Source organism: Pan troglodytes, chromosome 11, assembly GCF_028858775.2.
Source record: "Pan troglodytes isolate AG18354 chromosome 11, NHGRI_mPanTro3-v2.0_pri, whole genome shotgun sequence".
NCBI lineage: Eukaryota > Metazoa > Chordata > Mammalia > Primates > Hominidae > Pan > Pan troglodytes.
In genome coordinates, this window is record NC_072409.2 from 49,047,469 (window position 1) to 49,073,340 (window position 25,872).

At 50.6% G+C, this 25,872-nt stretch overlaps 1 protein-coding gene across 29 annotated transcripts in view; it reads left to right on the forward strand.

Annotated features, from left to right (window-relative positions):
- The window catches only part of SEMA4D (semaphorin 4D), a 136,293-nt gene that overhangs the window by 69,164 nt on the left and 41,257 nt on the right, over positions 1–25,872 (forward strand). For 15 of the 29 annotated variants that reach the window (XR_010148661.1, XR_010148663.1, XR_010148660.1 and 12 more), the window contains 2 exons: positions 22,763–23,111; positions 25,589–25,734. Coding sequence is in view for 26 of the 29 variants with exons in the window: in XM_063787709.1 (XP_063643779.1) it covers positions 23,006–23,111; positions 25,589–25,734 (252 nt within the window). In the remaining 3 variants the exon portion in view is untranslated. Of the gene's footprint in view, positions 1–1,657; positions 1,806–3,067; positions 3,180–8,278; positions 8,445–21,103; positions 21,405–22,296; positions 22,668–22,762; positions 23,112–25,588; positions 25,735–25,872 lie in introns of those variants that run through there. The other 14 variants (XM_016961111.4, XM_063787700.1, XM_063787697.1 and 11 more) reach the window with 9 other exon arrangements.

The following is a 25,872-nucleotide window of genomic DNA, read 5'->3' on the forward strand; positions in this document are numbered from 1 at the left end:
GGCACCCTCTCTGGTGGCTGGGGCGTGGCACTGGGCTCTTGGCAGGTCATACGGGTCTTGTCCTCGTCCTTCCAATTCAGGTTCCTCTGCAGGGCCAGGGACTGTGTTTGGGCAGTGCTGGGCAGCATCGAATGTGAGGCCCAGAAGGAAGCTGCATGGGCCATGGCGGGGGCCAGCTGGAGCTGGTGGCCAGTGGTGGTCCTCAACTTGTGACCACTGAGATGGTTGGGAAGAGCCTGCGCAGGGAATTGTTCAGTGTGGGGGCCGTATCCCTCCATGACAGGTCAGTGGTGGTCAGACGGACAGCAGCAGGCCCTCAGTGACACACGCAGGTGAGAAGGGCCTGGGTGTTGGAGCCAGCATCTCAGGTCAGCCCTAAGCCACCCACGCCTACAGGGCAGAGTCCACCCCTCAGGGCCAGGCGGGCCCTCCACAGGTGGTCACCCTAGTGGTGAGTGCATCCCTAGGGGAAACACACCTCCTTCCTGGGCCCTACGAGAGACAGAACAATGGCCAGGTAGCCCCCCTCCTGGAGCTCTCAGACCTGGAAGGTGACTGTGTGGGGGGCAGTGAGTGACAGTGACTCACCAGCTCCTCCCCACGTGTGACCTGCCATGTCGCACACATTCTGAGTCATCTGGAAGGTGACACACTGCTCGGAAAATGAGAACCCCCACATGCTGTAGAGCCGGCTGCTTGCTGGAAGGACAGACACCGGGATGGGACTTTGCAGGGCCGTAGCCCTGTAGGCTTGGGCACTTTGAAGTCAGCCCCACTAAATGCCACTTGCGGGTGCTGCTGACCGGGGGGTGGAGAGGGGGTTCCAGGTTAATAGGACCAGGTTCCTTTTAGCAGTGCAGGGAAACGTGAGTGAGATCTGTTCCCATTTGGGTGCTGCAGAATGAATCCTGAAATTGGGGGTTTGCTTGACTACTTCAGTGGGGAATTCCTACCTGGGCTCCTTTCACACTGAGAGGACGGCAGAGGTTACTCCCCAGGCCCCGGCTGTCTCAGGGAGGCAGGGGCTGTGGTTTTCTGATACAGGCATCTCACCGGGGTCACACCGCCTCCTTAGTCCATATGCACTTGACCCTCTTCTGGCATCTACGGCAATTTGGGGTTGGATGGACCTGAGTGACTGACTGTATCATTTTAGGCTGCCCCCCTCTTCTGACTCCCCAGGAAGGGAATTGAGGGACTGCCTTACTTGGGCTGGAAGCATCTGGAAGAGAGGAGAAGAAATATCATTTCCCTTGCACTGCAAGGGAGGACGGATTTAGTGAGTTGAACGTGGGGATTGACTATAATTCATTAGAGTAGAGTTTATCAACCTCTGACCCAATACTGGGCTTGTGACATTCAGCTAGAGGGTCATTTGGTGATTTGGAAATAGAAATTGATTGAAATTCTGGCCATCCACATGGGCAGTAATTGTCTTAGTGGCAAAGGGGGAACTCGTTGGGGACAGACTTAGGGCACAGGTGTGGCCTGCAGTGTTTGCTCCTTACCATCGTAGCCGGGTGTTGTGGTTGTCACATTGTCTATTTTTAGCACTTCTGTGATGCTTGTCACCTGCCCACAGTGACCACTTGGTCCACTGTTGATGGGAAGTGAGTTGGTTTGGTTTGAATATGGTTAAGATGTAGGAGAGTCTTAAAATAATTATGAGCTTAGTTGAAGTTGCTTCCTCTGATGCTGAGGTCAAGGGAGGTTCTTGTGGCCTCTGAGGGGCTTTGGGGGCTGGTAGATCAGGTCGAGGCTGCGTGCACCTGGTGTCTGCGCACGATGGTAAGACAGCATTTAAGGTCAGTACTGAGACGGGAACTGACAGCCCCAGATGATGAAATGGCGAACATCCTTTTGTTTCCCGCCTGGAGTGAGGCAAAGCTGGGGCCTTTGCAGAGCTCTGGCTGGAGCTTGTGGTTCTCTGGTGGGTTTGCCATGCTGTTGCTAAGGCTGGCAAAAGCCATGTCCTGGGAAGGAGGCCCGGATAGTGAGGGAGAGCCTCCTGTTGACTAGGTTCCCTGTTGACTCTATTCTGGTTACGAGCTGTGGTCATGGTGGTCTAACTTTGTAATTGTAGTGTATATATTTAAAGAATCACTAAAGATGAAAGCAAGGAAAGTGGCATTTTGTGGTTTTGAGACTTAAAAAAGAAATTCCCACTTGGACTGGGGCCTGTCCCGAGGCTCCTGGGCCTATCCCCTCATGCCGTGCCTGCACCATGGCAGAACGAGCAGGCCTCTGGCGCCTTTGCAGCTGTGCTGAGTCTGAGGGCAGCAGGGGAGGAGGATCCCGGCCTGGAGGAGGTCCAGTCCCCTGGAGAAACTGCATGCGCTCCCCCTGCGGACAGTTGGTGGGGACTAGGGATGCCTCTGAGTGCAGGGCACCTCCCCAGGCTGCCTGTAGTCCTGAACCAGTTCAGGGTTCTGGATGGTTCTGGCAGATTCTGTGATGCCTTCACTGCTGGCAGATGGCAAAGAGAAGGAGCCATTGTTTCTGAAGGGCCTGTCTCTGCCCTGGTGTCCCTGGAGGAGGAAGCTGTTGGCTCAGGGCAGGTGGAGCCTCAGCACAGCTGGAGAGCCCTGTGCCAGTCATGGTCCTGGGGTCACTGCAGGACCCGGGAGGGCATCTCACCTCTCCCAGTGGCTTTAGACGGTTGTTGAATTTTTCTGAGCCTGTTTTTCCTCTTCCCAGCAGTGCTGTAAAACCTGTCTCCAGTGGGGCACACCGGGGGAGGGGGTGGATGTACAGCCAGTGGGGCCACAGGGTCAGGCTTTCAGGACTCCTGCCCCCGATGTCAAAGCAGTGGGCTTGTAGGCTGTCCTTGCCCAGGCCTCTTGAACACTGGGATTCAGTCAGATGTCAGATATGAGGGTTAGTGAGGAGCCTGCCAGGGAGCTGTGAACATGGGAGGTGTGAGCAGCCCCTTCCCAGATGTCAGGGCCACGTGCTGCTTCCAGGTGACTCACAGCCTGACCCTTGCAGAACCCAGTAGAACAGTCACTTCCTCACCCTTGCCTTATGGTGGGTGTTAGTTATTCTTCCTGCTTACATTTTCCCCCAGGAGACCCCATGAGTGAAGACCAGCTGAGGGGAGGCATCTGTTCCCAGAGGGCAGGTCCGAGGTTGCCCTGGCCTTCGAGCTGAGCCACAGTGGACAGCCAGGATTTCAGTGGGTGAGTGTCAAGGATGGACTGAGGACATACCTAGGGGAGGTGGCAAGGCCTGGGTAACACTGGGCAAGGCAGGAAATCTGGTGGATGCAGGCCAGTTCTCGGTCCTGGCTGCCAGTTACATGGGCTGCTCTAAAACCAGACAGACCCTGGCCTCACTAGGGAGCTGCTAAATCAGAATATCTGGGGGGCTGGGTCTAGATAGGTGGTGTATTCTCGATGTTCCACAGAAAGAGGGGAAAATGCACACCTAGCAAGTTGTAGGGCTTCCTTTGGGGACACTAGATTGGGGGCTGAGACCTGCCTCTGCAAGCCCTGGAGAGAAACAGGAGGCTTTGGAGCAAGAGAATAGTATGATGCGAGCTGCCTTGTAAGAAATAAGCATGCCTTCTAAGTCCCCCCTGTGTGTAGGGGGACTGAAGGCCGGGGGCACAGGGGCCTTAAGAAGGTGGAGCTCTTAGAATGTGGTGTCATTCCCTTACAGGTAGCGGGAGCCAGGTGGAGGCTTCATAGGAGGGATGGTGGTATGAACCATGGGTGTGAGGGAAGTGGGGGACATTGGGCAGAGGTGGGGGGAGGACAGGAAGAGGGTGCCCGGGAGGCCAAAGCCAGGCAGGACACAGTGAGGAAGGCAATTAGTAGGGTTCAAGAAGGGTCCTGGTCAGAGAAAGGAGACACTCAGGAATTAAGGGTGCAAGGTTCTGAAAAAAAAGAGCTCAAAGGAATTTGGAGTCGGGATGGAAGCATCTTGGATTTAAATCATTTCAGACTCATTGAGCTGAGGTTAGTAGTAAAAGCTAATGTTGTGGTCGTGGGCTTTAGAAAGAAACTTCAATTTAGGAATAAATCACAGAGTAAACCATCATGGTTTAATGGAGATTGACATTGATCTAGGAAAACCTATTTGCCCCTGCACTGCTTGTTTCTGTGGGATTCCGATGGGACCTTTCCGCACCTTGGTGTGGGCCGCCATTGTGGGGATAGTGCCATTTTGTTGGTTGTTTGTAACATTGTGTTTAACATCCATGCCTTAGAGTCCTCATTTGTGCAGTCTCATCTCTGGTGGTAGGGCTGTGTCTTACCCTCTCCCAGGGAAGTAGCTGTGGGGAGGAGGAGGTGCTGAGGGAGTAGTGGAGGGAGGGGAGTTGCTGAGGGAGTAGCTGGGGAAGGTGAAGTACTGAGGGAGTAGCTGAGAAAGGGGAGGTGCTGAGGGAGTAGGGAGGGAGGGGAGGTGCTGAGGAAGTAGCTGAGGGGGTGGAGGTGCTGAGGGAGTAGCTGAGGGAAGGGAGGTACTGAGGGAGTAGTAGAGGGAGAGGAGGTGCTGAGGGAGTAGCTGAGGGAGGGGAGGTGCTGAGGGAGTGGAGGTACTGAGGGAGTAGTGGAGGGAGAGGAGGTGCTGAGGGAGTAGCTGAGGGAGGGGAGGTGCTGAGGGAGTGGAGGTGCTGAGGGAGTAGCTGAGGGAGGGGAGGTGCTGAGGGATTAGTGGAGGGAGGGGAGGCACTGAGGTAGTAGCTGAGGGAGGGGAGGTGCTGAGATAATAGCTGGGGGAGGTGAAGTACTAAGGGAGTAGCAGAGGGAGGGAAGGTGCTAAGAAAGTATCTGAGGGATAGGAAGGGGCAGAGGCCTGTTCTGGGTCACACAGCTGGGATGTGGCAGCATGGGAATCTGAACCAGGCAAGCTGGCCTCACAGCCGGCACTGCAACTATCACAATATGCTTCCTCCATAGTTGGGGGAGAAATTAAGAAGCAATTAAGGTTTCTAATAGACTTGAAAGAAGCATAAAAAATGTTTGAGCTGGCCGGACACAGTGGCTCATGCCTATAATCCCAGCACTTTGAGAGGCCGAGGTGGACGGATCACCCGAGGTTGGGAGTTTGAGACCAGCCTGACCAACGTGGAGAAACCCTGTGTGTACGAAAAATACAAAATTAGCCAGGCATGGTGGCACATGCCTGTAATCCCAACTACTTGGGAGGCTGAGGCAGGAGAATCACTTGAACCTGGAAGGTGGAGAGTGCAGTGAGCCAAGATCACGCCATTGCACTCCAGCCTGGGCAACAAGAGTGAAACTCCATCTCAAAAAAAAAAAAAAAAAAAAAGTTTGAGCTAGGTGACTTGTATTTTATAGCAAAGATAGTATTACTTTGCAAAAATGACTTCAGCTCACCTAACTAAAAGTTTTAGAAGAGAGTCAAATGAAAATAAATCATGGAAGTTGTGTGTGGTTATTTCCCAGTTAAAGGAAGCAAACCTGTCAGCCTGATCAGTAGAAGCCCTGAGCCTCTGTTTAAGAAAGGCAAGAGAAGAACACATTGCTGACACATTGCTGACAGTCTCTAAAATGGTTATACAGGTTGTAACGACTATTAAAGTAAGATCCCAGCACTTGTGTCTTCTGTACTAACTTTATTAAGAGATTTCATCAAAATGGAGATTTTCAAGAACAGCAGACAGACATGATGGAACCATGGAATCTCCCCCGTGCCCATCTCCCAGTGCCCTCTGTGTGGTGCCTAGACCTCTGTAACATCACTGTGAACATTCCAGACAGAGAAGATTCTTGGCCAGGTACTGCTGGTGGTTAAAGAAAAATGAATTGTAAGTGGAGAGTTGGAAAGGATCGGAATGTCCCACATTATGATATTTAATTATGGAATATTGCACAGCCGTGACAGGCTGCTGAGGGCACCACGTAATAAACGGCACGGGGATGCGCACGCATGGTGCTCGGGGCAGGGACACACAGGACCTGGACGTGACCCACACGGGCCCTCTTCCTCTACCAGCCTGTAGGCTCCAGCCTCTCTCTTGGACTTCAGGTCTCCTCTTGCATGGCTGCCAGCCTGCCTGTCCCACTTCCCATGTTACAGAGCCAGCAGGGCCCCCCCACCGTCCTGTGCGGTTGCTGTGGCCTGCCCTCCCCAAGCCAGAAAGCAGGGGCTGGGAGTCTACAGTCTTTATCTGACTCACACCTTCACCCCACACCCTCCAGTAGTGACTGTTGAGTGAATGAGTCAGAGTTTCTTAGAATGAGGAATTCACCAAAATGCCAGAAAGACCAGAACTGTATGTCATGTCTGTCTGCTGTTCTTAAAAATTTCCATTTTGATGAAATCTTCCTCTTAGTAAAGTTAGTACAGAAGACACCCGAGCTGGGATATTACTTTAACCAGCGTTATAAGCTGTATAACCTTTTTAGAGATTGTCAGGAATGTGTTCTCTTGCCTTTCTTGAATTTTTCAAATTTTTTACAATTACTGTATTTTACTTTTGATATCAGATTTAAAATATTTTAGTTAGAAAACCACATGATTAAGGAAGGAATTCGAATAGTTCTAAAGAATCCAAATCATGAAAAATGAAGCACACTCCTTTTGCAGATCAAATTCTCTCTATAGGCATTGCTGCCAGCAGGTTCTTGATTAAATTGTGGTCTCTTGAATCATCCTTCTGATGAGCCTGTGTGCACACCCATTCACACACACACACGCACACACACAGTCACACACCATGTGCCTGCACAGATGGAAACATGCTACTCACATTTTTGGGAACCTTACTTTTTACTGAACAGTGCCCTTTCATACAATTGCAGCTTTATTCTTTTTAACAGTTGCATAGTATTCCATCCTCTGGAATGTGCAATAATTTGTATAGAAAACGTTCTATGCTGTATCTGTGTGTACCCATGTACATAGACGCACACACACTGGTGGACTTCTGGGTGTCTTTGGAGTTTACCTATTGAATAGCCTCGTTCCAGTCATATTGCACACATGGGGTATATCCATACTGAATTCTTGGTAGAGGACTGTTGGATCAGAGATTCTGGATGTAGCTTCTTGGCAGGTGTTGCCCAGCAGGGTGCGGAAACATGTCCTCCGGGCCCTCTCTGTGTACTTTGTAGCCAGCCTTTCTCATGGGTGCCCTGCTCAGCAGAGTGTAATGGTATTGTGTTGTAATATGCATGCCTACCCCATCGAGGTGTGTGCTGCAGTGCCAATTTCAGCAGAAGGTCCCCCATTGCTCTCTGCCCCTGGAACTTCCTTACCTGCTTCTGGGCCAGGATGAGGAAATGGAGCAGAAGGGGCTCACGGCCCCCTCTCCGTCCACAGCCACAGCAGCGCTGCCTGTCACAGTGTTCCTAAGCCCTGCTTCCAGGAGTCTATGTGGACCTGGGGAAGCCCCGATCCCCTGTGTGTGCAGGAGGAGGCTGGTGGAGCCCACAGTCCCTGGCAGTAGGGGTTGTTAGATGTGCTAATAGCTGCACCCTGCTTGTTATATCTCTCTGAGTCTTCTTAGCTAGGCAGATGTAACTGGCTTCATTTCACAGGTGGTAAGAATGATAGTTAATGCCTCCCAGTGCTTAAACAGCATCGGCACCTAGGAAAGCACTAGGAAGCATTAACTATGATTAGTCATGGATCCTCATAACCAAATGAGACAGGCAGTATTAGTATGCCCACTTTTTGGATAAGGAAACAGAGGCCCAGAGAGGCTCAGTAACTTCCCTCAGGCACACACAGCTTGGAGAAGCCAGGACTGGAACCCAGGTTCCTCTGATTGCAGAGCCCCTTGCTCTCGCTTCATCCCACTTGTCTTCTCTGTGTGCTGAAGAACACCAGGTCCCTGCTTAGGGAGTACGCCCAGAAGGCGAGGTCATGTCTGCAGGATGGAGGCCAGATGAAGGCGCTGCCCGTGGCTCTGTCCTTCTGCCATCAGCGACCACTAAATACCTGTTCATAAGGCCTGGGCGTTGGAGCCCCACACTCTCCTGCACTAGAGGGGGTGCACCAGGAGAGGATGTGAAGGCCATGAGAGGGAAATGCTTCTCTCTCTTCTAATTAATTTCATTGCTTTTTGATGAACAGGCCATTGGATTCTTTTTACCTGTGCTGTCAGGAGTTCGGAGATATGAGTTAAAACAGCACGATGAGTAATTACATGAGAAGTGTGGGTTTGCATTTTTAAGCCAGGTAACTCATAACTGTGGGGTTGCACGCTGAGAAAGAAGAAACAAACCGTGTACGTGTAGGGTGGAGGCAACGCGGGGTTGGGGCCTGGGCAATTCACTAAGAAAGGAAGTGTGTTCCCACTCAGGAACCTTGGGGCTGGCAGCTGTTTTTGGAGGCTAGATATGAACCCCCAGCTGGGAGGCAGGACACAAGGATGCCGGTGTTCAGGTGGAGTTGTTGGAGGCGATTGAGATGAGAACCCAGACCTGCTGACATTTGTTGTTGGATGCCACAAAATTACCGTGAATATGGTAAGTGTCTTAAACCACAGGATGAGCAGTTCTGGGTCTTTATTAAAGTGATAAAGGCTTATTTCCTTTCTAGAAAATAGAAGTTTTTCAGGTGTTTTTTTGTTTTTTTTGAGACGGAGTCTTTTTCTGTCACCCAGGCCAGAGTGCAATGGCGCGATCTTGGCTCACTCCAACCTCCACCTCCTGAGTTGAAGCGATTCTCCTTCCTCAGCCTCCCAAGTAGCTGGGATGACAGGTGCGCACCACCACACCCAGCTAATTTTTGTATTTTTTTTAATAGAGACAGGGTTTTGCCTTGTTGGTCAAGCTGGTCTTGAACTCCTGACCTCAAGTGATCCACCCGCCTTGGCCTCCTAAAGTGTTGGGATTACAGGCGTGAGCCACAGTGCCTGGCCAGTTTTTCAGTTTTAAAATCCGTGATATTCACATTATTTACCTAAGCCTCTTATCTATGTATGAATCTCTGCCTTTGTTGCCTTCAACTGTTTTTTGGCACAGTCTCCGGGTGGCCACTGTCCCCTCTCCCTCCCGTGTGACAGGAAAGCCTCATGGAAACAAGTGATGTGGCACTTTGCAGGTGCCCACAGTAGCGTGGACTTTCCCTCTTTGCTTGTCCAGCAGTTGTGCCCAAATGCCCAGCCCTGCCCCAGGAGTTTCAACAGGAAATGTCGGTGTCAGGTCCTGGGTGGATGTGGCCTTTTCCAGGATTCTCATAGCTGCTCATGTGAACCTACTTTTGCTTATAAAATTGGCCGTAAGAGCCATCCACTGCTGGAGGGAAGACGCCAGTATCAGTCTCTGGAAGCTCCACTACGGTGGGGCCTGATGAATCATGATCGTTTCTGATCACTGCCCTCGCGGTTCATTCGCTAACCTCAGGTGCCTGCTCAGGGTTCAGAGGATGTGTCGGCCCTGAGGGGTGGGGGGACCGGATGTTGTGTGCCTGGATGGCCGTGTCTAAGGTTCTGCTTCCTGGGGAGGGGTGTGCAGGGCGTCTGTAGAGGAGGGAGCCGTCCAGTGAGGGGCCTGGGTGGGAGGGACGGGGGCTTTACACCTGCGTTTCCAGGGAGAGCCGCCTCCTTCCCAGCTGGCTTCAAAAAAAGAGCCGTGATCATATAAGCTCTGAAAGCAAAAGGCAAACAAAAAAGAAACCCTCCTCACCACAGAATATGCTGGAATCTGATTCCGAGGTTTAACGATTACGTGGCTCCTGTATTAATAGAATCATGGAGGGATCAGCGTCGGCTCCTGAGCGTCTGCAGTCCTGCACGTGGCTCTGGTTTTGCGATTCTGATTCTCTTGATCTAATTGTTGGTGCTGCTACTGCACCCCACGATCCCTGTCTTGAGACTGATCTCCCACACTGCAAAGGAGTGACAGCCATGCTATGGAACCATGGAACCTTGCCACACCACGGTGGACATCGTTCTGTTTGGCTGAAAACCAGCCATCCAAAAATAAAGGAAGATGAACAGCTCTTTAGTGCTTGTAATTATGCCATATGTGTTTCTGCTTTTTCCTTCTTTGCCTCATGAAGATGAATTTTAAAGGATACATATCTGGAGCTAATAGACAATTAGATAGTACTTTTTTGGTCCACAGACTCTGCTAACTGGAATGGCTTATTGTGCAAGAAAGTACACCTGGTCGGGTCCTGGGGCTCATCTCTAGCACCAGGTGACGGGCTGGGCTGCCCTTCCCCTCTGTTCGTGGGTGGGTGGTTGCACAGCCCCTCCCTCCTGTCTGCCCCAATGCTGTCTTCTCCAGCACATACAAGCCAAGCTGATCCTGCGTCTAAGGAAGTCTAGAAGGTTTAAACTCACAATAATTTGTTTTCAGTGCCTTTCTAGGAGTGTTGCTGAGTTTAAGTGGATGCACAATTTAAGGGCTTAAATAGCCTTGTTTCCCATTATTTTCACAGCAAAGATTTCTGAAGACGTCTTTCTAGAAACGACTGGAAAGTTTCAAGAGGCATAAGATACAGGAAAAACCACTTTATTCATGATCTGTAATTTCAGTTGAGCAGAGTTGATAATGTGTAGAGGCCTCAGTTGGATCTGGCAGGTGGTTGGTTGCTTGGTGCCTTAGTCCCTGATATCCTGTGGGGCAAAGCTTCAGACTTGGCTGCCATCCCTTGGGCCCGGCATGGGGAGGTGGGTGCTGGGCACCCACAGTGATGGTCTGTCTCTGTTCTTGCTCTGCCACTGCTTGTCCCAGCTCCCCCTATTCTTCCCTGCTCTCTCGGCCTCTCCTCCCCCTGGGTCTTGGGATTGTGGCAGCTCCGTGGCTGATGGCCCCTGGTGCCTGCACCAGAAAGCTTACTTTCTTCTTTTGGAGGGTGCAGGAAGGTGGCTGGTAAGGTGTGGTGTAATAAGAGGACTCTCCAGGTCACCCTCCTCAGATTTGGGCCATTTTGTGTTTAATCTTAATTTTGGTCCGTTCCAAGCCATGCATTTTCAGTTTCAGAGGAGAAAGAAATAACCAGCTTAATTTGTGAAAACAAAAGTCAAACCCCATCTTTCCTTCATCATTTTCATATTACTCAAGTATCATGAATGGGCCCCCACAAGGTTTTTTATTCTGCTGGCTTTTAAAGAGTCCTGCTGCCAGCGTAGACCTTCATGGTTCCTATGCATGGGACCGTGATGAGAGCACATCTTGCCAATTAGATAGGGTGGCTTTAATTAGCACAGCATCACTGCCAGGGAGACAGCACTTTCTGTGCTTATTGGCTAGATATATTATCTGGTCCATTGGGGTGGGAGCTCTGTTTTCTTACATTTGTTAAATCACTTTATTTATTAGGAATTGGCACTTGTCTTACAAGTATCTTTTGCTAGTTTCTTTTTCCTCCCTTAAGTCATTTGTCTTTGAGTTTTGTTTTTTGTCAGTCTCTTCATAAAAATATTTTGGAATCTTTAGTTATAAGGTAATTGAAAGCAGGGACAATTTTATCCACTCTGTGCTGTATTAAGCAGTAAGAGAATTCCATTGTGAGAGCCCAGGAGGACTGGCTCCTTCTGTTATTTTTTACTTTGCTGTCACAAAAAGCACGAAGTATATATGGGGAAAGGAAGCCACTTCTTATTTTTTATGTAAATAAAAAAAAGGTCAAAGGTATGGCAAGAAATAGTCACCTAAACCAAGAAATGGATTAGCATGTGAAAAATCGCATTATGCACAGCTCCATACACTAATGTGGTGGGTTTCAATTTTTGGTCTACTGACTTGGGTGTAGCATGGGTGAAACATAGTCTCTTCATGAATTAATTTTTTTTACAGAAGCAATATGAAAGTATGATTCATTTTTTAAAAAACAAAGAAAACTTGAGTTCCTGGCTGTTCTCCTCCTCCTCCTCCTTATAAGCGACCACTGTTAACAGTTGGCTGTCTGTCCACGTTCGTGTGTGTGCATGTGTGTCTGGTATCTGTGTGTCCCTGTGTGTAGGAGTGTATGTTCTTGTGAGTCTGTGCCTGGTGTTTGTGCATGTCCCTGTGTGTCCGTGGCTATGTGTGTGTGTGTTGTGTGTAGATGACGCATCCTCTGTTGACACGGGTGGGTTGCGCCTCGCGTGTTGTTGCTCTACACCTGTCTTTGGTGTGATGGGCTCACAGGCAGTTCGTGTAGACCAGCTTTAGTCTTTGTAATGGTGTTGTCTTCCTTGCCTGACTGTTAACCTGCCCCTCATTGAGGAGCATCCCCTTTGGTTGCACATTTTACTGTCACGTCATGGCAGGGTGGTCTTCCCACGTGTCGCTTTGCACGCCTGTAGCTGTGCACACATAGTTTGCTGCCCAAGAGTTGCCAGGGGATCAGAGTGTGCAGACATCTGGATAGTTCAGAATTGCACCCAGAAGTCCTTTACCCCACACCTTCCCAGCACTGACTAGCAGCAGACTTTTAAATTTCAGCCTGCTTTGTGGACAATAATGGGTATTTTATTTTAATTTACATTTGGTTTGTGGAGTTAAGCACCCTTGGAATTATTTTTGAAGGTAGGACAGTTTTATAAGAGGTGGAAAATTAAGAATACAAATAAAGTCCACTTAAAGCAAAACTTTTCTATATAATGTCTTTTATGTAATTTTGCCCTCCCTGCAAGCCAAGCTCTGGGGGACCGAAGCACCAGTTTTAGTGTCATATCAAAGGCTCTACCAGTGTAAATGGTGACCGACCTTTGGCATTCTGGAAGCATCTCTGCCGGCTGGGTTCTATCCGGTGCTGAGCTCTGCTGGTTGCCAGCAGCCCCTGAATTGCCACTGTCTCAGTCAGCTCAGGCTGCTCAAACAAAATGTCATAGACTGGGTGACATAAAAACAGACATTTATTTATCCATTCCGGAGGCTGGGAAGTCCAAGATCAAGGCGCTGGCAGATTTGGTGTCTGGTGAAGACCCTCCTCCTGGTTCATAGACAGCGTCTTCTCACATGGTTGAGGGGTGAGGGAGCTCTCTGGGACTCCTTTTATAGGGGCACTACTTCCATTCATGAAGACTCTGCCCTCCTGACCCAGTCACCTCCCAAAGGCTCCCTCTCCAGAAACCATCACATTGGTGGTTAGGATTTCAACATCTGAATTTGGGGGTAATCCAGACATTCAGACCATAGTATCACCTTTGAAAGACATGACACCAGGCATCCCTTTAGGGCCGCAGGGTTAACACAGTCCTCCCTGAGGGGCTGGCCAGCCACTTCCCAGAACAACCCCACACTGTGCCTGGGAGCCAGTGTCCAGTAGGGAGACCGTTGGCCCCCTTAGAGGTGGCAGCAGGTCAACATTAGGCCAGTGGAAGATGATTATTTTTGCTAGCACTAACCTGCTTGGGCCCAAGGATGCATGCACACACCACACACCCTCCAGAAAAGACAGTATTGTCTGTATCCAAGTCTGAAGAGTAGAGTGATGTCACACAAATGGCATGACAGTCTGCATCTCTGTCATGCTGGCTGCTGCTTAGAGGGGTCCCCACTCTTCCTCTGAAGGGCCCTGTTCCTGCCGCCACTCTGCGTGCATCCTCATAGCGCTTGTCCTGCCAACATTGCTGATAGATGGATGTGTGTGTTCTTCACTCCCACCGCCCTCTGTCTCTCTCCCTGGGTTTCCCATTCTGTACATGCTGCACCCAGGGGTTTGGGAAGTGGGTGAGGGTTAGAGCATGTCTGAGATATCCTGGCTGTGGCTCGCTTGCTCCTGCAGGGATGTGGCTTGAGGGTGAAGTAGACTGGTCCTGGCAGCTGCCCTGCTGGGTGAGTCCGGCCCAACACAGGTGCAGGGCTAGGCATGTCCCTGCAGAGCTGGAGTGCTGGTCTCCAGGGATCCATTTTAATTCTAGGAAAACTGAAGTTGGAACAATAAACTGTTTATTGTGCTTGTGACCTAGACAGCTCCTGAAACCCATTCCTGATTCCTGATGGGATAAGGCCATTTTATCCTCAGTTTGCAAGGCAGTGACATCAGCATCCTAACTGGAGGTGGGAGAGGGGTTTCTGGGGGCAGAGGACATCCCAGGGTGGGGATACTAGGTGGCCAGGCACTGGCAAGGCATGGTTGGTGAGGGCTGCGGTGTCTTCTGTTTCCCAGCACCTGGCTGCCTGCTTCCAGCTGGGAGGGAAGATGTGGTGAGTGCGTGTCCTCCACTGTCCTGGTTGTAGGGCCTGGAGAGACTCTAAACTTTACCTGCCCCATCTGGGCAAACCCCTGAGATAAGAAATAAGCCAGAACACGCTCCCCCAGGCAGTGGTTTGCATGCAGTGAGGTCAGGGGTCCAGGTAATGACTGCCTATGTTAGATTGGCCAGTCCACAGCTGTCACCAGAGATCCCCTTTCAGTTTCCCTGGGATGCCAGCCAGGGCATTTTAATGCCAGTGTTGCATCCTGTTGCTGGCAGAAGCACTGACACCTTCCATGTGGTAGTGACTGGTGTCCCCTCTGTAATCTACCCTAGCTGCCAGACAGCTGATCCCAGGAAGGAGCCGAGACACGGGTGACTGGACAGTCCCCAGATGGCATTTTGGTTCATGGTTCCTGCCTTACAGGACGCTTGCCAGCAGTCACTATTCACATCTAAGATGCAACACTAGATCAGAATGTATGTTCTGCAACAGAGTGACACATGCACAGATGCACATATACACATGCACACACAGATGCACACATACATGTCTGCGTACACATACACAGATGCGCACACAGATGCATGCATGTATGTGCACATATAGCTGTGCACACATACATGTATATGCATACACAGATACATATGTATGGATATATATACACAGACATGCACAGGTGCACGCATTATACACACACATACACAGATGCCCATGCATACACATATGTATACACATGCAGAGATCCAAGCAGATGCACATGCACTCACACAGGTGTACATATATATGCACACAGACATACACATGCATATGCAGACATACACATGTACACAACACACCTGTACAGATGTGTACAAATGTACAAACATGGATAGGTGCACATATCTATGCGGGTTCATGTGCACACATACAGAAATACAGATGCACATGCGTGCACATACACAGATGCATACACACAGATGTACATGTGTCCACATATATATACATACACGCAGACATGTTTGCACAGTGGTTGCTGGGTACTCCCATTTTCTCTGCTGTGACCTCCTGCCTTGATTTGAAGACCCCTGGGGGTGGGAGAGCTGCCTTCTGACAAGTACTGACAGGCAAAAGAGTGTGGGGCTCAGAGCCCCCTCGGAGTTCCATTCTGCTGACATTTAAAGTGGGCTCGTGCACCCTCATGAACAGCCCCAATTACGTGTAAGTAATGAGAGTGACATTTCATAACCCTGTCTTTCTAATGGGCTCCTGTGTCAAGTCATTCTTTCTGAATGCAAAGGGCAGCAATTTCACACTGTCAGGGCAAAATGCACATGCATACAGCTCAGCTCCCAGCGGGATACCTTTGCTTCTCAGAAATGGCGAAGAAAGCCAGCAAAATGGGCTTTTTCTCCTTTTGTTTTAATTTAACTATTTAGAGTGAGGTCCTTAGTGTAACACCCATCAATGATTATGGAGCCACTGTTCTGAAAGAACTCGTGGGGCCGGCAGATCTGTGTGAGTGTGGTGTGTGCTTTGCTTAAAGCAACTTTAAAATTATATGAAACAATGCATTCTTGTTGAAAAAGGAAAAAAAAACCCTCCAATGTCACAAAGAAAATGTGCAGCCCCTCCCCCTCCCTGGGAGGAGCAGTGTGTGGCATGGGTCTTCTGTCCTGACCTTTGGCTACTCATGTGGACTGTTTTAAAGGCCATTTGAGAAGAGCAGCAGGGCCTGATTTATGCCATCGAGAATCTGGTGTCTGCTAATGAGATCAATACACTGCAGACCTGGATATAAATCCGTGCCAGGAAGCCTGGTGGTCAATCATTGTTCTCAGGGCAGGGCCTGGAAGTCAGGTGGGGGTGCCTGTGCCCTGCTGAGCTCTACATGGCAGTGTCTGGATTGGTCCAAGGTAAAAGCAAGCAAGAAAAAGGTTTCTTTTCAACATAACCAGTTTGAGTAACCGCATAAACAGCACCAGTCCTGACAGTCCTTCGTAACCATTTAAAGCCACCCAGGAGAACCTGCTGGCTTCCACCTGGGCACCTGCTGACACTCCTGGAAATACCTTCTCTCAGCCACATTCGTTCGGGAATGGCTTTGCCATCCCTGGGTTTGGTCGTGGATACTATTACAAGATTTGTTTTCAATCTCTCTTCACTGGCGATTTTGTTTTGTGGAACTTTCCACTCTTGGCTCCTTACCTTTGTCCTCTCCAGGTCTGGCCCGAGTCTTCTCACTGGGATGTTTGTGTTTCTCCTGTTCTGCCTCAACTAAGTCAGGGAGGCGTTTTCAGGTCCTTAGGCCAAGTGCTATGAAAACAATACCACAGAGGGGGATGGAGTGTGGGGGTCAGGGGAGGCAAAGAGTGACTGTGGGATGGAGCCAGCCACCAGCAGCTCCTGGGGGGAGAACAGTCTGGAAGAGGGAGCAGCAAGTGCCAAGGCTGCGAGGCAGCCTGGGACGGGTGGGGTGCATCGGAGGGAGGGGGCAGGAGTGGAGTGGAAGAGGCTGGCCACATTAGGTGCTGGCATTCTGCATTAAATCCTGTGCCACTGCCCAGCGCTTCGGCTTTGCGGTGCACAATCCTATTTTTACAGCGTGTTTGAGCCCCCAGATGTGGCTGCCCTAGGGACCCAGGCTCTGCACAGAGTCAGCTCACTCTTCCGGTCCTTGGGAGCCTCCCTTCAGGGGGTCGTGTCTTCTGCTTCTGGATCCACTGGGCTGCTTTCCCCAGGCTGTGAGGAACCAGAACATGGATGTCTTTTTAAGGTGAATTCATTTTATGAGAGTAATTAATGCAGGTAATTTTAAAGTGAAGTAGTTCTTCTTTAACTTGAGAGAGGAAGCAGCACTTGCTTGTCTTGTCCCTTTGTCCCTTCCCTGCTGCCCTGAGACACTGAGTTTCAACTATTTTCACCATTTTGGTATTTTCCTTCAAATTAGATACACCTACATTTCCTGACTTTTCCATCTTAGATGTTGTATTATGATGGAAGACAGGATTGTGTTCTCCAACTCTTGTCCCCTCCCCTTCCCTCTCTTTCTTCCCCCAGACCTCCAGTGGAGTTAGTCGTAATTTTTGTCATGGGGGCTGTGCAACTGGGCAGTGATAGGTACACTCTGGTTACATTTCCATTCATGGGTCACTCTTGCTTCCCTGGGGTTAATAACTTCATTTTCTAATCTGTGTATCTGTTCTAATTCATCTTCAGACTCCTTGCCAGAGCCTTAAAATGCATTTCTGAGAACAAAGCCACAGATGCAATCAGTAATCCACTGTGCCTTCTCCTGCCCCGCCCCATTGGAGCCTCTGCCTGCTCCCCAGCTCCCCGCTCTCTCTGCCTCTCCTCCACTCGCTTCCTAAGAAAGAAGACCTGGGAAGCAGCTCCCTTGTTTTGGTGGAGCAAATCCTGCAGTAGCTTTCTGAGAAAGAAGTTGAGGGAGGTAAAACATTTGAGAACTTGTAGGTTTGAAGCAGTGTTCTGTACTGCACTCATACTGATTGATAATTTGACTAGATGGGGAATTCTAGGTATGAAGTCATCTTCCCTGGGATTCAAAGACATTGCTTTGCTGCCTCCAGTGGGGCACTCAGAGGTAATTTCTTTGTGGCCTGTTTCTTTCTGGAAGCCTCATGTAACCCTCATTTCAGGATGATGTGTCTGGTGTGGGCGGGTTCCTTTCATTCACTGTGCTCCTGGGCCCTGTTATTCCGAAAGCTCAGGTCCTTCTGTTCTAGTTATTTTCTTTTTATTACTGCTTTAATAATTCCTCATTTTTTTCCCAGAGCTCCTGCCAGTTCCGTGTGGGACTCCTGAATGGATCGTCCAGTCGTCTGTTCCCCGTTTTTTCATCTCTGCTACATGTGTAACTTCTAGGAAACCTCTTTAGTTTACTTTCCAGCCTTTCATTTCTTTCACCACATTTTACTTTTAAGGTTGCTTCCATTTTCCAGGTTGTGTTTCTTTGTGACTTCTTCCAGGCCCTGGCTCAACTCTGGTCTGAAATTCAAATCAGTCAGCTCTGGTGGTGTGTGACAGGGTTGGTGGTAAACATAGCCACTGTTAAAAATTAAATATGTGGACTTAAAATGAAACAAATTATATTTAAAAAGGTAAAATACTCAGAACTCATTCCTTTCTAGTATCGTGTGCATTCTACTGTTATCTGTGTGGTTGCAGTTACTCGCCTCTTGTATCTGAGATGGCAGTGCCATGTGCTGGGTGCTGCTGTGCACCTCTCCCCAGTTCAGCGGCATCATTCTGGGAGCTCGAAAGCAGCATTTACACCACAGAAATCAGCGTGTGCTGCAAGCTGGGCACCCCCCACCTTACCCCCACCGCCCACCCCCACTGCCCACCCCGTGGAGAGCCAGTTGTTACAGCTTGCCAGCACACCGTTGGTTACTGCTCACCTATTAATAGATTCCAAAGTCACCTCCCTCCTCCATTTTTATCCTTAAAGTTCATATCCTTTTAGAGTCATTTCATTGGGTTTCCAGAGAGAGTTGAGATAAATCTCTGTGTTCTCCCATCTCCTGGCTCTGGACTCTTAGCCTGGCCTGACCCCAGCATGCTTATTGGGATACGCAGAGGACTGATTGCAGTTGGGGGATCTAGATAGGAATTAGATCCCTTGTAAACCATATCTCTCCAACAGTGACCCAGCATCTTTGGCATTTGACCCGAAATGAACTGGGCCCTGTGGGCCTTGCGTCTCTGCTCCTAGCCCTCCGGTGTGGGCACTTACTTCCTTAACGTGTCCAGGCCATGAACCCTCACAGAGGCTTCTTTTGTGACTGGCAAGGAACTCCTAGGCCTGTTCCTTGTTGTTACTGATTTTAATAGACTTTATTTTTTAGATCAGTTTTAGGTTCATAGAAAAATTGAGAAGGTGGTACAGAGATTTCCCATACGCTCCTTCCCCACACATGCACAGCCCCCTCATTTTCAGAATCCCCCCCTAGAGTGGTGCCTTTGCTACAGTCGGTGAACCCACATAGGTACCTTATCACCCGACATCTGTATCTGGACATTAGGATTGCCAGTTGGTGTTGTACATTCTGTAGGCTTGGACAAATGCATACTGACATGTGTCCACCGTGATAGTATCCCTGCCAGCCTAGTTTCCCTGCCCTAAAAACCCTCTCTCTCCCCAGCCCCTGGGAACCACTGATCTTTTTACTGTCTTCATGGTTTTGCCTTTCCCAGAATGTCCTATAGTTGGGATCATGCAGTATGTACTTTTACAGATTGGCTTCTTTCTCTTTAATGATAAGCTTTTAAAGTTCCTCTGTGTCTTTTCATGGCCTAATGGCTCATTTATTTTTAATGCTGAGTAACGTTCCCCTGTCTGGATGTAGCGGTTCGTATACCCACTCGCCTGCCCCTGGGCTGTCCCCACTGCTGGCTTCCTGTGTGGTTGGCACGCCTTACCTCTGCAGGCTCCGCATCCGTCTTCAGAGCGCCTTCTCCCATCCCATGGCAGCTCATTGCTGTTTCTTTTGTGTGTATGGACCTTTGCCCAGCTGGGGGACATGCCACGAGAGAGGTTGTTTCTGCTTTATCCTTGCTGTGCACAGCTTGGCACTGGCTGGGACCTGGGTCTGGGTGTGGCTTGGAGGAGCCAATGTCAGTTCATTGGGTTTCACTGGGCTGGGACTGCAGCACATGGACCAGGCCACTGGTGTCCTTGCTGCATGCATGACAAGAACCCTCTCCAAGGCCCTGCCTGCCGCAGGCCTGCCTCCTCCTCCTCCTCCTCCTCCTCTAGTGGCACGGGAGCCAGTGTGAAGTCTCTCACAATGCGAGTGTGCAGTCCTCTTCTGCTTTCAGGGATGGGGCAGCCTGGCCACATTGTCACTTCTGGCTCTCACTGGCTGTATGATGTTTGTCACATGGAACGGGAGGAAGGACGCATCCTTAAAATGCCAGGGGATCATTGCTCCAAAAGGAGGGGTAGTTGGTTTTTAATGGGAGCTTTTCTCTTGAGGGACTGTGGACAGCTTGTCACCACTGTTACCATCCTTTCTCATGTCTGTCATTGTATGCAATGAGGACTGAGAAGAGCAAGGGCAGCAGGACCCTGCAGGGGCATGGGATGTTTCTGGGTGCCAGGCCCTGGGCTGGTTGCTTCCATGCAGCCCCACTCCAGGGCGTGGGTTCTGTGGGGCCAGGACTTGTTTGTTCCAGGCTTAGCAGGAGCTCCATTTGTATTTGTCAGAGCAATAAACATTATTATTATCAAATGCTAATTGATTAGTTATATATTAATATGATTTAGCAGATAATTCTCACAACTTTGTAGGCCAAGTAGGTCAACTTCTGTTTTGCAAACAAAAAGTGACACCATTATGGCAAGGAGCTGCAAATGTGCCTGGAATTCAGAAGATCTGAACCTATAATTTATTGAGTCTTCTTCGTTGGGAGCCTATGTAGAAACCATTACTGGTTTGGGAGCTCAAAGTGGAGCAGCTTTTGGGAGCCACTCCTAATTACCGATCAGTTATACAGAGGAAAAGCCTCTCAGATGAATGAGACTGTGCAGTGGGATTTAGACTGGCAACTTCAGAACAGACACATCTGGAAATGTTCTAAATGGTGTTGACAGGCAGGAGAGACAGCCGTTACACAGCCTTGCAGAGGGGCCGAGCCCTGTGTGTTCAGGTGTAGCCAGGACAGTGCAGTGGAGGGAGTGTGGATGAGGAGCAGTTGGATGGAGGTAGAGTAGGGTTGTCCATGGCCTTGCTGGCCATGATGAAAATGTGGGCGTTATTCTGAGTGATGAGAAGGTGTTGAAACATTTCACATGGGGAAAGGATATGATCTGGATTTATGATAAGAGCATGACTTTGGCCACTGCTACTTTGTGGCAGTGGATTGGAGGGAGGTTGTGTCAGTTTGGAATGGTATTTGTTGGTAACAAAAATCTGCAAGCAAGTAATTTAAAGATTTTAACAATTTTATTAGCAAGTCTGCATAGACTCATAGCCTAGGGTCTCATAGGCTCTTGTGGGTTTCACTTGGCCATTCTTAGAATGAGACTTTTATCTTCATGTTGACAGTATGGCTGCCAGAGCTCCAGCCATCACATTCTAGTTCCAGGCAGCAGCAGGAAGAAGGACTGAGGGAATTGCTAGCTGAATCAGCCTCCTTTAAAGAGCTTTCCTGGAATTGCCATCTAATAAATTCCACATACAGTTTTTTTGGCCAGAACTCTCACCAGAGAAGCTGGGAGATATAGTGAGCTGGGCACACTGCCAACCCAAGTAACCTCGGGATTTTGTTAGCGAGGGTGCCTGAACATGGATGCTGGGGCAGGAAGCCAGTGATCTCTACCATGGAAGCAAGAGGCCAGGATGAGAGGTGAGCATTGCTCAGATGAGTGATGGTGGTGGAGATGGACAGGAGGAGACAAGCCCCAGATGTGTTTGAGGCTGAGCAGCAGCACCATCTATGGATTGGGGGTAGGGGTGGGGTTAGAGGTAGATGGGGTCGGCCCCTGACTGCTGGTGCTTTTTTTTTAGGTGGGGACACGGACTGTAGGAATTGGCTGGAAGCAGAGTGAGGTTCCGTTTCAGCTGTGTCTGGCTGGGTGTGGAAGGAGGCATGTGGAGGTGGTGGGGAGGAGTGGGGTTCTAGAGTCTGGAGCTCAGGGGTGTGGTTGTTCCATGACCCTCACAGGACTCCTGGATAGAAGGGGGAGCAAGGGACTCAGGGATCCCAGGTTGCTGTTTTGAGTGAACTGTTTACAGAAGTGTAATGTGAAAGTGCCCAATCACTGGGTGCCCAGCTCAGGACATTCTCATAGAGTGAACCCAGGGGTGCAGCTGGCCCCAGATCAAGGTGCTAGACCCCCTTGGGCCAGTCCTGTGGCGGGTTACGCTGTGGGGCCCAGCAAAGGTACACCAGGACAGTAGCCATGCAGTCATCAGAGAATGTTGGGGACATGAGAGATGGGGCCAGGAGGCCTGTGCATGCCTCTCCCACCACCAGCCCCACAATTTCACTAAGCAGCATTAAGCCTGTTCTTTTACTAAGGGCTGCTTCTTACTGGGCAAATCAGAGTGAGTTACCACCATTTCTATGGTGCACAGACTTCTTTAAGTGAGACTGGAAGAGCTAGCAGGGTCCCATTTGGGGCAGGAGGTCAGACACTCCTGCGTGGTGAGGCCTCATGTGCGTGTGTTTGTACAGGTGTACATCCGTGCATGTGTGTGTGCATATGTGTGCGCATATGTTGTGTGTGTGCACTCACATGTACATCTTAGCTCTCTCTGCAGCCTCTGGTTTTTCTGGCCGTTTCCTCGCTGAGCGTTACAAAGACAGAGTCTCTAAGGGAAACTGAAACCCGAGTTCTCTTCCTTCATTTTCATCTCATTACCAGCTGGACACAGCAGCCACACAGGAAGGAAGCTGGGCAGCCAGCCAGCCATGTGTGTCTGCCGGGTGCTCCACACCAGGTCCCCTCCATGTGTCTGTCCTGTGTTCTGGGCTGGTAGCTGGAGGAGCGGGAAGCACTGACTCCTGAAGACCCTGGCTTCGCTTTCCTGTGTCCATTGGGCTGTCCACTTCTAAGACTCTCTTTGTCCCCCGCTGCCTTCCGTATTCCTCAGCAGATGGACCCGGGTGAGGATCCAGGGCAAGCAGAGGGGCTACAGAGCAGTGAGAAGCAGGTCATCACTCACCATGGGTCCTGCCTCTTCTTTCTCATGTCCTCCCAGCATTTCTTCTGAGGCCCTGAAGAAGTATCAAGTGGGCTTTGACATTGTGGTGGTGAGAGCAACCTTTCCTCACCTGGAGAACTGGGAAATGTGGATTCTCAGGGACTGCGCTGTTCACGAGCTCCAGGCTGTGCTGCTGGCCCTGGTCCTGGGGCGCTGAGCCGCATCTGCAATAGCACACTTGCCCGGCCACCTGCTGCTGTGAGCCTTTGCTGCTGAAGCCCCTGGGGTCGCCTCTATCTGATGAGGATGTGCACCCCCATTAGGGGGCTGCTCATGGCCCTTGCAGTGATGTTTGGGACAGCGATGGCATTTGCACCCATACCCCGGATCACCTGGGAGCACAGAGGTGAGCGACGAAACCTGCAGGGGTGCTGATGGCCTGGGATGGGGACCTCACTGCCTGGGATGCTGAGGTGGGTGGCTGGGGATGGGACAGGGACCCCACTTCCTGGGATGCTGAGGCGGGTGGCTGGGTACGGGACAGGAACTCCACTTCCTGAGATGCTGAGGGGAGTGGCTGAGGACGGGATGGGGACCCAACTTCCTGGGATGCTGAGGTGGGTGGCTGAGGATGGGATGGGGACCCCACTTCCTGGGATGCTGAGGCGGGTGGCTGGGGACAGGATGGGGACTCCACTTCCTGGGATGCTGAGGTGGGTGGCTGAGGATGGGATGGGGACTCCACTTCCTGGGATGCTGAGGTGGGTGGCTGAGGACGGGATGGGGACCCCACTTCCTGGGATGCTGAGGCGGGTGGCTGGGGACAGATGGGGACTCCACTTCCTGGGATGCTGAGGCGGGTGGCTGAGGACGGGATGGGGACCCCACTTCCTGGGATGCTGAGGCGGGTGGCTGGGGACGGGACAGGAACTCCACTTCCTGAGATGCTGAGGTGAGTGGCTGAGGATGGGATGGGGACCCCACTTCCTGGGATGCTGAGGTGGGTGGCTGAGGATGGGATGGGTACCCCACTTCCTGGGATGCTGAGGTGGGTGGCTGGGGATGGGATGGGGACCCTACTTCCTGGGATGCTGAGGCAGGTGACTGGGGATGGGATGGGGACTCCACTTCCTGGGATGCTGAGGCGGGTGGCTGAGGACGGGATGGGGACCCCACTTCCTGGGATGCTGAGGTGAGTGGCTGAGAACGGGACAGGGACCCCACTTCCTGGGATGCTGAGGTGAGTGGCTGAGGTCGGGATGGGGACTCCACTTCCTGGGATGCTGAGGCGGGTGGCTGGGGACGGGATGGGGACTCCACTTCCTGGGATGCTGAGGCAGGTGGCTGGGGACGGGACAGGAACTCCACTTCCTGGGATGCTCAGGCAGGTGGCTGAGGATGCTGGCATGTGATCTGTTGGATTCTCTGCTCTGAGAACTTTTGTCTGAGCAGACAGGCCTACTCAGCTGATCTAAGGGAGAGGCTGTGACAACTGTAGATACTCAGCAAGGCTCGTGCAGACCTCCTGATTTGGTTTCTGAATTTGGGGACCCCTGACAGGAAGCTTCCCTCCCTCGTACCTGGTAATGTTTGCGGTGTGCTGCCAAAGCACCCGCCCCACTGAGCGTCTGTTCCAGGCACCTGAGAAGAACAGTGAGGCATCATAAGGATGCTGGTCCTACGTGCAGCTGAGCCTCATGCCAGCTACTTTCCTTTCCTGCTGTTTAGTTTTTTTTTAGTTATTTCTTCTCTTGGAGGATGTATCTGGGGACCCGGGTTTCTGACTCAGTGGATTGAGAGCTTACACCCTGGGTACTGAGCAAGGTGCTGCTTGCAGGTGGCTGAGAGCTGTCAGCAATATAGGCCATTGTTTTGCTGAGAGAGAGGACCTGCTGCCTGTGTGCATCTCTCTTCCACATGGGAAAATTAGAACAGAAAGCATGAACACCTGACTCTCTTTGTTTTTTCTTGAAGTCAGGGTCTGGCTCTGTTGCCCAGGCTAGAGTGCAGTGGGACAATCATAGCTTACTGCAGCCTCAATCTCCTGGACGCAAGCAGTTGTCCCACCTTAGCCTCCCAAAGTGCTGGGGTTACAGGTGCCCGCCACCACACCTGGCCCACCTGACTCTTAAATAAAGCAGACTCTTGGTAATATGTAAAAAGCCAAGGTCAAAATGCTCAAATTGTTGTCAGGACAGTTGAAGAAACAGGTCCTAAAAAAAATAATGCTGATACATTTATATTATTCTTAAGCAGCTATTGCTCAAATCTTCATTTTCCTAAGTAGCTATCGATACAGTAACCTAATAAGCAAAGAGACATCAGTTGTTTCTCTGTCTATAAGTTTGTGGTGGCGATCACTGAGAATTGCGTGCGTTGATGGATATATTCTCCAAAAGAAATTTTGTGAAGATTTTGAAGTAAAACATTCTTTTCCTGAATAAGAAAATCCTAAATCATTGTATTCCTGTACACCTAATCTGTGGATGACAAGGCATGTAGACCAGAGTTGGGTGGGCAGAGGGTGGGAGCCATCACAGGAAGCATCTGGCAGAGCAGGGTTTGGGATTCTGGGATCTGAGGGAGCAGGAAGGGATGTCCGACTCACAGCTTCAAAGTGAGCAGACTGGCTCCGGGCTCGAGCTCTAGGGCTATGAGTGGTTCCCGTGAGCACACCTGATGGCTACACTGTGGGTCTGGCGTTGACTGAGGCCACCTCCACTGTAGCAGTGCCTGTTGCAGCAACACATGGCCCTTGAGACATGACTGCACCCAGACGTGCTCATTGTCACTGAGACAGGGACCTAGGATGTGCTCAGGTTTAAAAATGCTTCCATCGCTCTTTTCTTCCTCCCACTCTGACCCTGCCCTTGCATCCCACAGAGGTGCGCCTGGTGCAGTTTCATGAGCCAGACATCTACAACTACTCAGCCTTGCTGCTGAGCGAGGACAAGGACACCTTGTACATAGGTGCCCGGGAGGCGGTCTTCGCTGTGAACGCACTCAACATCTCCGAGAAGCAGCATGAGGTACGTCCTGGGCTCCCCTGCATGTCCACATAGCCCAGCTTGAGTGGGCAGCCTCTCCTGGCCCCACTGTGGGGATGGGGGCTGACTTACCTGGAGCCTCCATTCTGTAGCTATGACCATGCAGCCCCATCTTTGGGT